Source organism: Molossus molossus, unplaced genomic scaffold (assembly GCF_014108415.1).
Source record: "Molossus molossus isolate mMolMol1 unplaced genomic scaffold, mMolMol1.p scaffold_m16_p_20, whole genome shotgun sequence".
Taxonomy (NCBI): domain Eukaryota; kingdom Metazoa; phylum Chordata; class Mammalia; order Chiroptera; family Molossidae; genus Molossus; species Molossus molossus.
In genome coordinates, this window is record NW_023425356.1 from 22,567,925 (window position 1) to 22,585,252 (window position 17,328).

A 17,328-nucleotide genomic window follows, 5' to 3' on the forward strand; every position below is an offset into this window, starting at 1 on the left:
CATTTACCACCTGCCGTTCTGTCTTCCCGCTTGTCTCCCTGAGATCACTATTTCTTTTCTTAGTTTCTTTCATCTTTTACTAGGAAGAGGCTGGGGAGGGCTGTGTGTCATCTCCAGCTGTCCCCGTGACAACCCACCTCGTCCTTCATCATTTCTCTCTGGTGCCCTGAGTCCCTCCCCATCCTTTTTCCTTCTGCCCCCCACCCCCAACAATGGTCTCTCCCGAAGCTCAGCGGCACGGGGGGGGGGGGGGGGGAGGCGGGGCCGGAGCGTGGGGGGGCGGGCAGGTCTGCAGTGCCGCTTCCACGGTGCCGGAGCAGTCGCCGCTGCCGCCAGCCCCGCGGCCGGGACCCCTGCCCTCACCCGGGACTCCCTTGCCCGGGGGACCCAGCCCAGGTGAGATCCCTCCTCTCAGTCTCTCACCTCCACCCCGCCCAGGGCAGAAGCATCCTTGTCTCGCCTTGCAGCCATTTTATCCTCCGATGCTTTGCTGGTGGGGAGGGTGACGGTCCCCGCTTTAGGGGTGAAGGGATTGGTAGTGGCTTGAATGGACATTTATTTCATTTGCTGTGCTGATTAAAATATATATGGAGAGAGAGAGAGAGAGAGAGAGAGAGAGAGAAGAGAGGTGTTTTTCTTCTACTCTCCTCCTCCCCTCCCCAGATATTGATGGGTGGGGGGTTGTTAGGCGGAATAAGGTTTCCTCAAACTCCAATCTCCTCCTCACCTTGCCCCCCCCCCCCCCATGAATGATAAATGACCTTGGCTGGGGCCAGAGAAAGGATGCTGCCTCAGTCTGCTCGCCTGGATTTGATGAGGAGGCAGTGGAGGAAGGGCAGGTGAAGGAGGGAGGGAAGGGGGATGAAGAATAGAAATGCTGGGTAGATGGAGATGGCAAACCACCAGGGTTGTGGGCAGGGATGGCGGGTCTGGAGGCAGATGCTTCAGGGTAGGGGGAAGGGGAGTTGGGTGATGATGGGCACTTGTCCAGCAGTAGGACCAAGGTTGAGGGGAGGCACTGAGAATCCAGTCAACTCTAGGGGCTCCTCCCTTACAGCAGAGCAGAGGTGGGATGGGGGGGTTCATGAGGGTCGCCACAAATGCTGGTAGGGGACGTCTCTGTGCCTATGCATGTGCAGAGGTCTTCCTTCTCCCTGCCTGTCTGCCCTCGGTATTCCAGAGTGTGCATTCTCAGCTGACACCTTTTTTTCCCCCTCAGAAATATGGATGCTCCATCTTCCTGGGGTAGACTATAGGGAGGGCAGGTGCATGCAGCCTTGGCTATTCTGGGGTGGGGGCTGAGGCTCAATGGCCCATCTGTAACAGGGAGAGGTGCTCCAGTACCTCCTCCCTCATGGTACCCCCCCCCCCCCCCCCGTGGATGTTTTGATAAGTGACTGCTTCTTAATGACCTTGTCACCTGGGCTCGAATGGGCTGGAGAATCCTGGTGGCTCCAAAAGTAAGTTGCTTTAGTGGGGTGGGGGGGCTTCTGGACCCGCCTCTTATCCAGGGATGAGTGAGTTGTCCTGAAAGGCAGCATTTGCTCAGGAGTCGGGGTCCCCCACTCCTCTGCGGAGAATCTCTTGGGCACATTTTTCCAGTCAGGTGAAGCCAGCCAACCTTAAAGGGCTGTGTAACCCTGAATCTTGTCTCCTTTAGCCTCCACCTCTCCAAGTTTTGTCTCTCTCTCAGGGGCTTAGCCACCCTGTGCTGCTTTTGGGGCTAAAAATAGCATCACTTTCTCACCAGCGCAAAGAATTTGTCTTCTCTCTCTCCCTCCTGACCTCCTGGGCTTGTTGGCCCTGGGGGAGCTGGCTGTGGAGCCCTCACAGCCTGCTGTGGCTCTGGGGCCTTCTACGCTACATGTATCCTGAGGGGAAACAGTGTGAACAGACATTGGGGATGGCTCCTGGTGGGCCCATCTGCTTCCTTCAGGGTTTGGGGGTGGGGGCGATCCTAGCTGGGAAAGAAAGAAGAAGAAAGTGAATTGCCATGCAATGAGGGGATTCCACAGTTCCTTCTCTTTCAAGGGGGACGGTTTGGGCCCTGATCCACAAAGAAAAGAAGGTGACATAGGGGTCACTGGTTCTGGTCATCATGGTCCACTGCTCACATCTGTCCTTGAGAGGGTAAGGCTCTGCTTGCCAGTGCTTCTCTCTGAACCACACAGCACAACTTACCCCATTCTCCCAGGGCTACTGTGCGTGTGTATATAACATATACTGAAGGCCTTGATGGGTGGGGGCAAAAGGAGGCAGGATATTTTAGGGGAATGATCTCTGATGAGAACCTAGTCCTGCTTCCTCTGCCTTTGTGGAGGTTCTCCTATGTCTCCCTCTGGAGGATGTCTTTTTTTGGGGGGGAGGCTCAAGGCACCCTTCATTCTACACCAGCCTCCAACGCAATGCGGTATTTGTGGACTCCCTTTCCCTAGACTCCTGGAGGAGGAGCAGAAAGGATTAAGGGGGATTAAGAGGGGAGGCCCTGGAGGAATGAAGTATGACTACTGTAGACGTTAGACCCCCTCATGTTGGAAGTGCACGTTTGATCAGTCTCCTCCATTCCCACCCCACCAGTGATGAGGTCCTGAAGGGAGGTGGTAACAGCCAGTCATTACCTCTTTCTTAGCTTTTTGATCTGCCTTCTTCATGGCCTCAGTTTCTAGGTCTGCCTTCTTTTGAGTCATCCCTTGTTTGTCTGGCTGGAGACAGTGGGGGTCAAGCTGCTGGAATTAGTTTGAACGCAGATGGGTTTTGGGAGGATATGGGGCAATAGCACCCAAGTATGACCCTCTGCTTTTCCCTTGCTGTTTCCTGCTGCTTTCACTTTTTTTTTTTTTTTAATCCTCACCCGAGGACATTTTTCCATATTTTGTTCAGATGGAGTGGGAGGGAGGGAGAGAGAGAGAGAGAGAGAGAAACATCGATGTGAAAGGGACACATCGAGTGGCTGCCACCCGCACGACCCAACCAAGGCCGGGGACAAACCGCAAACGAGGTACGTGCCCTTAGCGGGAACTGAACCCGGGTCTCTCTGGACCACAGGCCGACGCTCTAACCGCTGAGCCAAGCCGGCCAGGACATTCTTTCACATTTTTTAACCTAATAGGAAGAAAACTAATATTTATAAAATATCTACTGTGAGATTAAATTCTCACATAAGAAATAGAGATTATTATCCCCAGTTTAAAATAAGGACATTGAGGTTTTGGGAAGTTAAGTAACCTGCCCAAGATTGGTTAGTAAGTCAATGGCAGAGCTAGGATTTCAACTCAGGTCACATAACTCAACATACTTTGAGCTGAAGCAGCTTTCTCCTTCCAATTTCCCTTCCTGCTGCTCACTCTCAAGAGCACCCAGAAGTGGCATTTCACTAGATCATTATCACCACAAAGAGTAATACTCATTTTTATTCATCCCTTTTTATGTGCCAGGCACTATGGTAAGGAGCTTATATGCATTAAGTTACTTAATCTTTACTTTCCCCTTCTTAAGTAAGAGGAAACTGAGGCACGGATGTTCAGAGACTTAGCTAGTAAGTGCTGAAGCAGGAAGTCAAGCCCAAGTCTGGCAGCCGAGCTCTTACTCACTGGGCTCTCCTTGGGAGGCGTATAACATGGCAGCTAAGGGGAGGACTTTGGAAACTCCACGTTCAGATGCCATCAGTGGACTGAAGGTAACAGGCTGGACGACTTGGTGTTCCTTGTACGCATTCTCCCCAAGCTCTGCCCTCAGTAAGAAACCCAGGGCAGACTAGAGTAGGGGATTCTGGTTTCTCATATTTCCTGTTTTATCCTTTGTAGATTGGTGGTAAAGGAAGGAGTCTGATCTGGATGCGGGGTGGAGGGTCAGGAGAAGAGCTCTGTGTAGATGACTGTGACTCAGGAGAGGATCCCATGGATCTGGTCTCCAAGGTCAAAGGAAGGGGGTTTACACTGAAGGACCTGCAGTTGGCCCCAGTGGTCATCCTTTTTTACTGAGTGAGGGCTTGAAGCAAGGAGACCATCTCTGTACCACGTGTACAGATGGGGCTCTGGGTCGACAGGAGCTCTCTGTTGGCCTTTGTTACCATCTTAGGCCTTACAACCTCTTTTTTCTCCCTCTTATTGTTTCTAGATCTCCAGAGGTGCCTGGAAGAGAAGTAGGCAGCTTTTCCTGAGTTATCCTGGCTCCCCAGCTTAGCACCCCCAAGCTGGCTTCCCCTCCCCTTCCCATTCCCCTGTTCCCCCTTTCCCTTCCCTGTGCACCCAACTGAACTGGGTGTAGGTCAAACCTCTTCTCCCTCCTTTCTTCTCCTAGACACTCATTGACCAGGTCCTATTTTTCTCCTATTCTGTGCCCAAAGATACTTGAACACACTTCATATAAGTAACTGGGAGAAGGGTCTTTCTGACTCCACGTTCTTAAGCAAAAGCTGAATAAGGAGCAGGGAGTCGGGGAGACCCGTCATGGAAGAGGGCTTCAGAGACCGGGCAGCTTTCATCCGTGGGGCCAAAGACATTGCCAAGGAAGTCAAGAAGCATGCAGCCAAGAAGGTGGTGAAGGGCCTGGACAGAGTCCAGGACGAATATTCCCGCAGATCCTACTCCCGCTTTGAGGAGGATGATGATGACGATGACTTCCCTGCCCCCGCTGACGGCTATTACCGTGGGGAAGGGACCCAGGACGAAGAGGAAGGGGGTGCCTCCAGTGATGCCACAGAGGGCCACGACGAGGATGATGAGATCTACGAGGGGGAATATCAGGGCATCCCCCGGGCAGAGTCTGAGGGCAAAGGCGAGCGGATGGCAGATGGGGCACCCCTGGCTGGAGTGAGGGGAGGCTTGGGCGATGGGGAGGGCCCCCCTGGTGTCCGGGGGGAGGCACAGCGGCAGAAAGAACGGGAAGAACTGGCCCAGCAGTATGAAACCATCCTCCGGGAGTGTGGCCATGGTCGCTTCCAGTGGACACTCTACTTCGTGCTTGGTCTGGCGCTGATGGCTGATGGTGTGGAGGTCTTTGTGGTGGGCTTCGTGCTGCCCAGTGCTGAGAAAGACATGTGCCTGTCTGACTCCAACAAAGGCATGCTGGGTAAGATACATCGGGGCACTCTAGCCCCGTCCTGCTCCAAACTCTGTAAACACCCCATGCTCCTGAAAACCCCTGTCCTCACTGCTGGGCTCCCTAAGACCCTGCTCTCAAGATGTCTCCAGAGGACCCAGGGTTCCTCTGCACTTTCCCCTCACACATGCCCTCCTCTTGGGCTTGGGTCACAGTGAGGTTCTTTGTTCAAGGGGGACTGGGGGAGGACAGCAGGGCTGGGCTTGGGCCAGTGATTGGGTGGTGGTCTGCTTAGTTCTGCAGGAGGTGGACATGGTGGGAGGGACCCCATTTAATGTTTCTCCAGAGCCTCTCCTCTTGCTATTTTGCTCCCTTTCCCTGACTGGGGCAATAAGAAGTCAGTATTCAAACTCCCTAGGTTGTATGGGAGGGGTCAGTTTGGGGTGGTGGGGGTAGGGGAAGAACCCTGGGCCTACCTCCAGCTAGAGAAGCTCTTGGGAGTCAGGGGTCAGTGAGTAGTCTCTGGTGGTCCTTCCTGACGGAGACCCTGAAGGAGGAAATTCCTAGACTCACTCAGAAAGGATCTCAGTCTTGCTCTGCCACCAAATTGCCATGAGATATTGGGCAGGTCCCTTTTCCCTGGGGCTTGGCCTAGGCATGGGTGAAGCATAGAGTTTGGCGTAGATGATTTTTAAGATCGATTCCAACTCTGAATTTATGAATGAAGTAAGAAACAGAAGCGTTTTAGAAGAAATGGAACTACAAGGAGTAAAGAATGGATTTTGTGGGGAGGATTTCCTGGGAGGAGTGAAGGACTGGAGCTCTTTTCCCAGGGAACGTGAGAGACACCTCCGGCTACCTTGAGGGTGTCAAGGCAGGGAGGATGATGGGAGTCTAGGGAGATCCATTCCCCATTCCAGGCAAGCCAGAGGTGAGGGTATGTGGTGTGTGTGACAGCTAGAGCAAGAGAAGTGAGTGAGCAAGAGAGAATGAGAGGGAAGCAAAGGAGAATCCTGGGGCTCTCCTGTATTTGTGTTCCTGCCTTTGAACCGCTGGCCTGCAGAGAAGACCTTCCATCTTTGATTCCACAATTCATCTTCTCTAACTTGTCTTTACCTCTGGATAGGCTTAGCTTCTCGAAGCCCTTCAGGCCCTTGCTTCATTCTGCTGCAGTTTCAGATCGTGTAATGTTCAGTAAGTGGAAAAATTGAAGTGGGTCTATAGACTCATACCCCTCCTGCCTCTGTTTTCCTCCTTCTAGGCCTCATCGTCTACCTGGGCATGATGGTGGGAGCCTTCCTCTGGGGCGGTCTGGCTGACCGGCTGGGTCGGAGACAGTGTCTGCTCATCTCTCTCTCAGTCAACAGCGTCTTCGCCTTTTTCTCATCTTTTGTCCAGGGTTATGGCACTTTTCTCTTCTGCCGCCTCCTTTCTGGGGTCGGGTGAGTGTCTACCTCCTAAGCCCTGGGAGAGCAGGACTGTGCTGTGGTCACTATTATATCTCTAGGGCCCGCACAGCGCCAGGCACACCAGATGCACTTGAAATATGTATGAGTTGAGTGAATGAATTCCTTTCTCCACCGTCAGGCCAGCTTCTCCCTGTCCAGGACCTGTCTACTGCCTGTCCAGAATGCCATTCCATGTCTGGTCCACTCCTGAGTCTTCCACCCCACTCTTTAGTTCCATGCTGAGCCTGGCCCCATGGGAGGCCTAGTGGGTCCCAGCCTCACCCTGGGAACGTGCGGACCCTTGAGTTATTCCCTTCCCAGAGACTACATATTGCCACATCTGACAACCTGAGCTCTGAAGCCTTGACCCGTCCTCCTCCTGCACTTCTACCTGCATGTGCTTTCTCCTTGTTTCTCAGCTCGTTTCTGGTCTGCTCCCTCATATCTGCCCTCAGACTTTTCTTCGCCCATTTTTTTTGGGTGGGGGAGGGCTTTCCCTTTTTCTGTGATTATCTTCCCTTCCTTCCAACTCTAGTTCTTCAAGATTCAATGTTTGTCTCTTTCCTTTTCCTGAGACCTGCTGCCTTGTTCCTAGGGTCCCACGGATGGGTGCTTGATGGCTGATGGAGGGAGCTTGTAGGGCACTAGGTGTGAGAAGGAGTCTCTTTAGAAAGGTCTGAATGATGAAAGGGACTGGGGGAATCCAGGGCACTGGGGCAGGAGGTCAGGAGGATGGCTGTTTTCCAATGCTGAATTCTTACAACGCCCTCCAGGATTGGAGGGTCCATCCCCATTGTCTTCTCCTATTTCTCGGAGTTTCTGGCCCAGGAGAAACGTGGGGAGCATTTGAGCTGGCTCTGCATGTTTTGGATGATTGGTGGAGTATACGCAGCTGCTATGGCCTGGGCCATCATCCCCCACTATGGTGAGCAGCCCGCAGGGAATGCACTCCAGACTGTTTCCCTCCTCTCCTGTGCTCCCTGGGCAGGAACCCCCAGCCAATGGCCTCTCTGTTAACTCTACGACTTTCTCTGCCAGGGTGGAGCTTTCAGATGGGGTCCGCGTACCAGTTTCACAGCTGGAGGGTCTTTGTTCTCGTTTGTGCCTTTCCTTCTGTGTTCGCCATCGGGGCTCTGACCACACAGCCTGAAAGTCCCCGCTTCTTCCTGGAGGTGACTGGGCTGGGGCTGGGTTGGGGGTAAGGCAGCAGGGGCTCCTGTGTTCACACACTACTGTGGGTTTTGTTTGATACTATGTAGCTGCCTTCCTTCCTCATAGGGTCCATACTCTGTCACACTTTAGCTTACTTCCTTTATATGGAATTTATAAGGGTTCTGTGGGTGGAGAAGCCAGGGGACCTGTTCAGCCATGGGTGGCTTAAAATGTTACAGGCAGGGACCCGGGCCCTGACTTCATAGCTCCAGAGAAGTTCTACCCCCTCCACTTCCTACTCTCCCCTCCGAGTATATCTTGGTCCCACAGGTTAGGATGCTGCCCGTTTCTGACCACATGGTTGCCCATCATCATCGTTTGCCTTGTTTTATTTTTTCCATTGTACCAAGGGATCCCTAGGACCTATGCTTGTATCTGTCTCCTGGACTCCCCTCAGTCTTGCCCAAGTCTGATTACATCTTGTTTGGGCTCTTTCAGAGTGGGTAGTGGGTGTGCCCATAGGTGAGGGGTTGGAGGTGGAAGCCTTTTTGTGTTCTGTGACTCCAGAAGCCAGATTGGAGGGAGCAGGGTCTATATTTCAGGGTCAGGGAGGGGCTAACCTGCATATGGGGATTCTGTTGAATCTAGAATGGGAAGCATGATGAGGCCTGGATGGTGCTGAAGCAAGTTCATGATACCAACATGCGAGCCAAGGGGCACCCCGAGAGAGTCTTCTCAGTAAGCAAAAGTCCTACCCTTCAGTCCTCCAAGCTGCTGCACCCCAACCCCTACCTGGCCCCTCTCTGGATACCCCCCTTTCCTAGGCATCTCTTCCTCAGTGACATCTTTTAGGGTATCCACCAACCCCTTCCTCCCATTTTGCTACTGCGGGAGAAACTGAGACACCTGGAAGGGTTGGGAAATACAGCCCAGGTGACGGCTAACCCCTTCTCTTGACCCCAGGTAACCCACATTAAGACGATTCATCAGGAGGATGAGTTGATTGAGATCCAGTCAGACACAGGGACCTGGTACCAGCGCTGGGGTGTCCGGGCATTGAGCCTTGGGGGGCAGGTAATAGGGGATTGTATGGTGGAGAGAGAGAAGGAAGTGGGGGGGGGTGAAGAGGAAGACAGGGCTCGAACCTGTGTGTAGGGTAATGGGTAAGCTGAAGGGAGGTGGTCGGGCAGAAACATGGGGACATGGGGGTGCTAGAAGTTAGTGTGGCCACTGTCTGACTTCATTCTCTTTTGCCTAGGTTTGGGGGAATTTCCTCTCTTGTTTTGGTCCAGAATATCGACGTATCACTCTGATGATGATGGGTGTGTGGTTCACCATGTCGTTCAGGTGAGAAGGTGGGTGGGTGGATGGTATGTGGTGGATGCGATGGTGTGTGGGTTGGGAGAGAGGTGGAGACAATGGAAATGAAGGGGGCGAATGGTGAGGGGAGGTGCCATGCAGATCCCCTCTGAGCCTCCACCCTGTTCCTCTACTCCATTCATTAATCCAAAACACTTGTATTACAGGCTGTACAGTAGTAAGTTTCTATTCTCTGTCAGGCACTGTGCTGGGCTGAAATAGATGTGGTCCCAGTCCTCAAGGAGTTTACATCTTGGGCAGGGAGCTAGACAAAACTAGCATAGAGCAGTGTGATGAGTGCCACGTCGGGGGAAGTACAAAGGGTTCTGGGGGCACAGGAGAGGGGCTTCCTAGCCCAGGTCTGAGTCGTGAAGATGAGTGGGAGTTTGGCTGAGGGTGGGCTAGGGAGGATGTTTTAGGCAGAGGGAGGAGCAATTGCTTGGAAGATAAAGAGTATGGTTGGGAGGGTTAGAAGAACCACTTCCAGTGGTGAAGGGAGGAGTGGTGGGAGGTAAGGCTGGACAGGTGAGCAAGGTCCTGATATGGGCTGACCCTCGATTCCCCCTCATTCTGGATTGCCTAGTTCCAGCCCCTGAGCCCTGATTCCATTGCCCTTGACTCTTCAGTTACTATGGCCTGACTGTCTGGTTTCCCGACATGATCCGCCATCTCCAGGCGGTGGACTACGCAGCCCGCACCAAAGTGTTCCCTGGGGAACGTGTAGAACATGTGACTTTTAACTTCACCCTGGAGAATCAGATCCATCGAGGGGGACAGTACTTCAATGACAAGTATGCGGGGACTTTTACACTGCACTCCTCTCCTGTCCCTTCTACCCCTTGTTTCTTTTATGAGCCTGGGAGTTTTGAGACAGGTATTTTCGGGGCAAAATTAAGTGGTTTCTCCTCAATGGCACCTCTTCCCATGACTTCACTAAAGGAATGAGACTGAGGAGGGGTGAGGAGGAGGGGAAGTGCCCCTCACTGTCTTGGTCTTTCAGGTTCATTGGGCTGCGTCTGAAGTCAGTGTCCTTTGAGGATTCCCTGTTTGAGGAGTGTTATTTCGAGGACGTCACATCCAGCAACACGTTTTTCCGCAACTGCACATTCATCAACACTGTGTTTTATAACACTGGTAAGGTGGAGTGGCCGGTGACCATCAGACCAAAGGGTTGGGTGTCCTTAGCTCAGGTTCTCAAGCTGAGCCCTCTGGAGCCTTGCAGGAAGGTGGTATGGGGCCTACTAACTACAACCAATAATTCCAAAACTCTAATGGAAATTTAACATTTCCTGTGACAGTTAAAATATCTGACAAAATACCAAGTTTCTTTGTCTTTGCCTGGAATTAAAACAAGTTAATGTGGTGGGAGTAATGCACTTTTGAAGAGGGCAAAACTCATTCAAAACAAGGTCCTTGGGTAAAAGAAAAACAATAAAAGATATTGGGTGGGGAAAAGGTTGAGAATCATGGCATTAATCCATTTATTTAACAGTGATTCTCAAACTATATGCACAAAATGCTGAATTGTTAGACTGGGGTTTCCCATCTCTAACTGGAGTACTGGGTGAGCTTCTCCCACCTCAAAGGAAAAGGTAATAGATAGGACTTTTAATTATTATTTTTTCATTAATTTTTGAGAGAGAGAGAGGGAGAGAAACATCGATGTGAGAGCAACACCGATCGCTGCCTCCTGCTTGCCCCCCACCAGGGATCGAGCCCAAAACCTGGGTATGTGCCCTCACTGGGAATTGAACCAGTGACCTTTCAGTGCACAGAAGGATGCCCAAACAACTGAGCCACACTGGCCAGGGTGGGACTTTTAATGATTTAAAAAATATGTGTGTGTGTGTGTGTGTGTGTGTGTGTGTATTTATTTATTTATTTATTTATTTATTTATTTATTTATTTATTTTTGTATGTGCCCCTAGCGGGAACCAAACCTGGGACTCTCTGGTCTGCAGGCCAACGCTCCAACCGCTGAGCCAAACTGGCCAGAGCTGAATATTTTTTGTTTTCAGTAATTTTTCCTAAACCCATGGCATTGCTACTGCTAACAGTCAGCAGGGTGGACAGAAGAAATGAACAGGAAGCAGATTATTCACTTTTATTTTTATGTTTTTATAAGAGAACATTTAGTCAAGGCATATGCCCAGGTTGCAGGTTCGATCCCCATTAGGGGGAGTGCAGGAGGCAACTGATCAATGTTTGATCAATGTTTCTCTCTCACATCGATGTTTCTATCTCTCTCTCCCTTCCTCTCTCTAAAAAATCAATGAAAACATATTTAAATACAGAAAGACTCCCAACTGAAATTAAAAAAACAAAAACAAAAAACATTTATTTGGAAAATCATAGAGGTAGAAGAAGTAATTTGTAGAAGAAATGGGCTTAGGAACGTTACAGAGGCAAAGGAAGGGCCCTTGGAGCTTACAAGCGAGGAAGGTAAAGGTGATGTGCTGGAGAGGAGAGGGAGAAGGAGGGGAAAAGTGGGGTGGGGAAGCAGATTATTGATTTAAAAATTTGGAAACTGAGTCACACTGTTTCATTTGATAGACTACTGACATTTTCTGCTGAAAAGATTTCTAGTTCCTATGGTGATGTTATTTGATGTTTTGAATAAGTGCTAAATCCCACAAAGGCAGAGCCCTGAGCCATAGGAGTAGCAGCCTCCTTCTCTTATTTGACATGATCGCCTGCCTGTCTTGACCCTCACCCCCAGACCTGTTTGAGTACAAGTTTGTGAACAGCCATCTGGTGAACAGCACATTCCTGCATAACAAGGAGGGTTGCCCGTTAGATGTGACAGGGACGGGCGAAGGCGCCTACATGGTATACTTCGTCAGCTTTTTGGGGACGCTGGCTGTGCTTCCAGGGAATATTGTGTCTGCCCTGCTCATGGACAAGATTGGCAGGCTCCGAATGCTTGGTAAGGGGGAGAGGCTGGGTGGTGGGGTCGGAAATGATTAGGGTGCTGCGGGGAGGAGAGACTGTCAAACTTCTCACTTAGTCTGTGGAAGAGGTTAGTCAGAGAAGGTTCTCTCACGTTTTCTGCATAGGGGGTGGCTGCAGGATGGGGGGAGCCTGGCTTGGAAGCCCCTCTGGTGAGTAAAGGAGGTAGTGGGGTAGCAGTGGCTCAATGCACAGGCTTTGAGGTTATAGGTTTTGAATCTCAGCTCTACCACCTACCTTAGACAAGTTTCTTAACCTCTGTGAGCCCAGTTGTCCATCTTAAAAATAAGGCTGATGACAGAATCTGCCTTAGAGGGTTGACATATTAGATCAGGGCACGTAAAGCATCAAGTTGTTTGGTCCATAGCTAGCACTGAAGAAGTGGTTGGTACTGATATTATTAACGAGAAAATTATAAGGGAGGCTGGGGATGAGTGATAAGCCTTCCTTTTGGGTGCCTTGGGAAAAGTCTCACCAGAGCTGCACTCCGCACCAGTTGATGGGACAGGGTGGGTGGTGGATGGTTCCCTCGCTGCCAGGCTTACCCCGCTCTCCTTCCTGGTTCCAGCTGGATCCAGCGTGATGTCCTGTGTCTCCTGCTTCTTCCTGTCTTTTGGGAACAGTGAGTCAGCTATGATCGCTCTGCTCTGCCTTTTTGGGGGGGTCAGCATTGCATCCTGGAACGCGCTGGACGTGTTGACTGTCGAACTCTACCCCTCGGACAAGAGGTAGTTGGAGTGGGGGCAGGGCAGCAGTTTGAGGGCATAGAAGGTGGGGGAGATGTGGGGTGAGGAAGAGGGGCTGAATGGGAAAAGCATCTTTAGGGGTAAAAGGATACACATTCCCATTGTGTTTCTCCTCTAAGAGCTGGTTAGCTTTTGTATTCACTCCTTGAAATCTTAACTTTTAACCTAATTTTCGGTCTCCTTACCCCTTGCCTCCCAATTTATCTGTATTCCCTGATGTGCATCCCTCATCTCTGACCTCTGCCCTTCCTCTCCCTCTTGGACACTGCCTGCCATCTCTCCTTTACTTCCCCATACCCGCCCTTCCCCCACAAACCCTCCATGCCTTTCTTTGTCTCCCTCCTGGGCTGGCCCATCCGTGCTGCACTGGGGGACCCCTGAACAGGACCACAGCCTTCGGCTTCCTGAATGCCCTGTGTAAGCTGGCAGCGGTGCTGGGGATCAGCATCTTCACGTCCTTTGTGGGAATCACCAAGGCTGCCCCTATCCTCTTTGCCTCTGCTGCCCTTGCCCTTGGTAGTTCTCTGGCCCTGAAGCTGCCCGAGACCCGGGGGCAGGTGCTGCAGTGAGGGGGTCTCTGGGACTTTGGGGTTGGCAGGCACACTGTGAGACCAATGACTTCTTCCCTCTCCCTGCCCTGCCATCCTGGCCCCCAGAGCCCTCACTCCCCATGCCCCCGTGTTTGGTGTCTTAGCCTTGTGTGTGCGTGCGTGTGCATGTATGTGACCCCGTGGGCAAGGACTACAGGGAAGGCTCCTTCATCCCAATTTTGGGAAGCAGCTCTACTCCCCACCTCCTACCACCCTTGACTTTGCACAAGAGAAGGCTTGGCCCCATCCTTCTCCCCAGTGTTAGAGAGGGTGTCCTTGCTCTTCTTAGCTCCAGCCGTTCCAGAACAGGCTTCCTGCCTTTCCTTCTCATTTCCTCTGCCTGGGTCCTGGTGAAGTCATGGGCATGTGGTTAGGCTGGGGGCTGCAGCTTAGTGTAGACTATGGACCAAAAGCACTTGAATTTCGTCAGAAGGGCCTTGAGTGCTCTCTCATGCCTCCTATTGGATGCTGGGGGAGTAGCAATAAACCTCAGCCTCCACTTCCCCCTCAATTTAGGCTATAAGTAAGAAGCCTGAATTTTATGAAATTAGCTTTCTGATTCTTGTTTATTTATATATTCAGTTCTGAAGCAGCTCAGCAGGACTGCGTGTGTGTGACTGTGTGTACACTTATGATGTGTGTGTATGTGCCACAGGGTGGGGTGTCACTATACTGTCCTAAAATACAAGCCAAGGGTAATTTCAGCAGACACACACACAACCCTGCCCTCCATAGCACCACCCCTAATCTTGTTTCCGTGCCAGGCCTGGGAGGGAGGAGCCCTAGGCCAGGCTGGGATAGGAGTGCCACAGTCTAGGGAGATCTGAGGGCACCTTCATTCCTCTCGAGAAGCACAGGCCTCCTCTGGAGTGGGAGGCTCCACCCACTATAGCACAGACTGGAACAGCACAGCTGCCCTCCCACCCCCAACCTGTCCCCTCACAAGCAGGGGAGCAGGGAAGGGAAAGAAACCAGGCATATGGTCAAACCAGCAGATCAAAAGCACAAGGAGCTGGGGCACGGGCAGGAAGCAGGGGCCCTCCCAGTAACTCCTCTAAAGTGGAAAGCGGTTGGGTAGTAAGACAGGGACCCCTAATACAGGGACCAGAGCCTCAGTTTCCCCATCTCACCCTTTCCACACAATAGCCCCTGTAGTTTAAGCTGCCCCTGCCTCGTCCTACTACACGTGGCTGCTTTCTTTGGTGCCCCCTTCCCTACCACTGTAGCTGTGATGTATTGTAGTTTTTAGCTGTTTGTAAAATGTTAAGTTAAAAGGAAAAAGTGAAAGCAACAAAAAAAGAAAATCCAAATTCACCCTCCTCATGCTGCATCTGGTGCCCCCACCCTCTATGGTCACTCCCCCCATTTTGCAACACTGAACCAGGTGGTGACTGTTTAACTCTTTGGTGTCTGTGCTCAAAGGACTGCCTTCTCCTCCAGTGCCGTGCGAGTGTGTGCCCTTTCTTCACCCTTCACTTGCTGGATGCAGCCCTCTCTCCTGCACCCCCTGGAGGGACCCATTCACCTCCCTTGTTCTCCTGGGGAACCCTAAACCCAACTATGTTTGATGTGAAAAATGAGATGAAAAATATTGATGAAAAATAAAAAGAAAACAACCAATCCTTAAAATCCAAAATGGCTATGTCTGCTTCTTTGACTCTGTTCTGCCTGCTGGAAGGGAAGATGGTGAGATGGAAAACAACTCCTCTCCCTCCAAACTAAAAGCCAGAATAACATAAGGTATTACTTTTTTTAAATTAAAAAATTTGTTTTTATCCACACCCGAGGACATTTTTCCAATTTATGTTCAGATGGGGGAGGGGGAGGAAGAGAGAGAGAGAAACATCGACGTGAAAGGGACACACTGAGTGGCTGCCACCCGCACAACCAACCAGGGCTGGGGACAATGGGGACAAACTGCAACCAAGGTACATGCCCTTAGCGGGAACTGAACCTGGGTCTCTCTGGACCGCAGGCCGACGCTCTAACCATTTAGCCAAACCGACCAGGGTTATAAGGCATTACTTTAAGGTATCCTCAATCAGCCTATTCTGACCTTTCCATTTCTACAGATGGAGGGCCCTCTCAGTCTCCCAGATTTGAAGACTCGAGGTAATGTTCTACAAATCAATGGCAAAAAAAAATTAATAACCTGATTTTAAAAATGGGCTAAGGACTTGAACAAATATTTCTTCAAAGAAGACATACAAATGGTCAACAGGTATATGAAAAGATGTTCAATGTAACTAATCATCAGGGAAATGCAAATCAAAACCTCGAGATATCACCTCACACCTATCAGATGGCTCTTACCAAAAAGCCCCCCAAAGACAAAAAGTATTGGCAAGGATGTGGAGAAATTGGAATCCTTGCACATTTTTGGTGGGGATGCAAAATGGTGCAGCTGCTACAGAAAAGAATATAGAGGTTCCTAAAAAATTAAATATAAAACTACCACATAATCTCGCAATCCCACTTCTGGGTACTTAACCAAAAGAACTGAAATTGGGAACCTGGAGCATAATTCACAATAAGATGTAGAAAACAACCTAAGTGTCCACAGACAGATAAATGAATAAAGAAAATGTGTTATATACATATAATGAAATACTATTCAGCCTTTTAAAAAAAGGGAAATGTGCCCTGGCTGGTTTGGCTCAGCAGTTAGAGTGTCAGCCTGCGGCCCAGAGAGACCCGGGTTCGGTTCCTGCTAAGGGCGCGTACCTCGGTTGCAGTTTGCCCTCCGGCCCTGGTTGGGTTGTGTGGGTGGCAACCAGTCGATGTGTCTCTCACATCGATGTTTCTCTCTCTCCCCCTACCTCTCCCTCCTGCTCTATCTGAAGATAAATGGCAAGAGTGTCCTCGGGTGAGGATAAAAAAAAAAAAAAGGGAAATGTGTTCCCTTCAGCAGCACATACTAAAATTGGAACGATACAGAGATTAGCATGGCCCCTACAAATAAATAAATAAATAAATAAATAAATAAATAAATAAATAAATAAATGGAAATGTTGCAACATGTAACATAGATGAACCACAAGGATATTATGTCAAGTAACCCAGCCACAGAAAGACAAATACTGCATGATGATACTTAAGTGTTATCTAAAATAGTCAAATTCATATAATCAAAGAATGCAATGGTGGTTGCCAGAGGCTGGGGGAAGGAAATGGGAGTTACTAATCAACAGGCATAAAGTTTCAGTTAAGCATGATAAATAAGCTCCAGAGATCTGCTGTATGACATTGTACCTACAGTCAATGATAATGTATGGGACAGTTAAAAATTTGTTAGGAAGGCATCTCATTTTAAGTGTTTTATCACAATAAATGGAAATTTACAAAAATAAATGTTAAGATATTTAAAAATAAAAACTTGGGAGTAATGTTCTTGAGAATAGAGCCAATTTTCTCCAAATCCTCTTGTCTTTTAAAGATATAGAGTCCATATTCCATTCTTGTGGAATCAGAATCCTATTTTAGGAAGAGAAGGTACCTAGAATCAACATTTTAAACAAGTTCCCTTGGCAATTCTTATCTGTGAGGAAATCTGAAAACCACTGCCTGGGGGTTACCCTCAACTCCCCTCTCACTCTAATTGATTTCTGTTCTAATTAAGCCATTATCTAACTTTTAATGGTAGCTCTCAAATCAGCTCCTTCCTTTCTATTCCACAGCTGATTTCTAAGTCAGTGTTCCACTTTCAGACTTGGTTAATCTCTGATTTCAATTTCCTATGCCAACCCAATTAAACACATCACTGCCAGATCAATCTGCCCACATGATCTTTGGCATGCTCTTCCTCAAAACTCTTCAATGACTCCCTACTGCCCAACCAGATACAGTCTAAACTCTTTAGCCATAAATGGTCAAGATACATGTAAATCAAACTTTTCCTTTGGTATCTAAGTTCTATTTTCACATTGAGATCAACAGAAATTTGCTTATTATTATTCTTTTTTGTTAATCTTACCCGAGGATATTTTTTCCATTTATTTTTAGAGTGGAAGGGAGGGAGAAAGAAACATCAGTGTGAGACACATA

The 17,328-nt window shown here is 49.8% G+C and overlaps 1 protein-coding gene across 3 annotated transcripts; it reads left to right on the top strand.

Annotated features, from left to right (window-relative positions):
* Positions 1–290: 290 nt before the first annotated feature.
* On the top strand, positions 291–14,906 carry SV2A (synaptic vesicle glycoprotein 2A). Of its 3 annotated transcripts, XM_036273741.1 has the most exons (14): positions 291–396; positions 4,117–4,141; positions 4,346–5,070; positions 6,302–6,482; positions 7,262–7,413; positions 7,527–7,660; positions 8,289–8,378; positions 8,604–8,714; positions 8,899–8,987; positions 9,626–9,790; positions 10,000–10,133; positions 11,719–11,925; positions 12,517–12,676; positions 13,080–14,583. In XM_036273741.1, the coding sequence occupies exons 3-14, from the start codon at positions 4,449–4,451 to the stop codon at positions 13,261–13,263; spliced, it is 2,229 nt and encodes a 742-aa protein (XP_036129634.1). In that variant the 5' UTR covers positions 291–396; positions 4,117–4,141; positions 4,346–4,448; the 3' UTR covers positions 13,264–14,583. The 3 variants fall into 3 exon arrangements, with proteins under 3 accessions (XP_036129634.1, XP_036129635.1, XP_036129633.1); XM_036273742.1 differs by lacking the exon at positions 13,080–14,583 and adding an exon at positions 14,707–14,906 and having other exon boundaries at positions 4,117–5,070; XM_036273740.1 differs by lacking the exon at positions 291–396 and adding an exon at positions 3,643–3,676 and having other exon boundaries at positions 4,117–5,070.
* Positions 14,907–17,328: the final 2,422 nt, after the last annotated feature.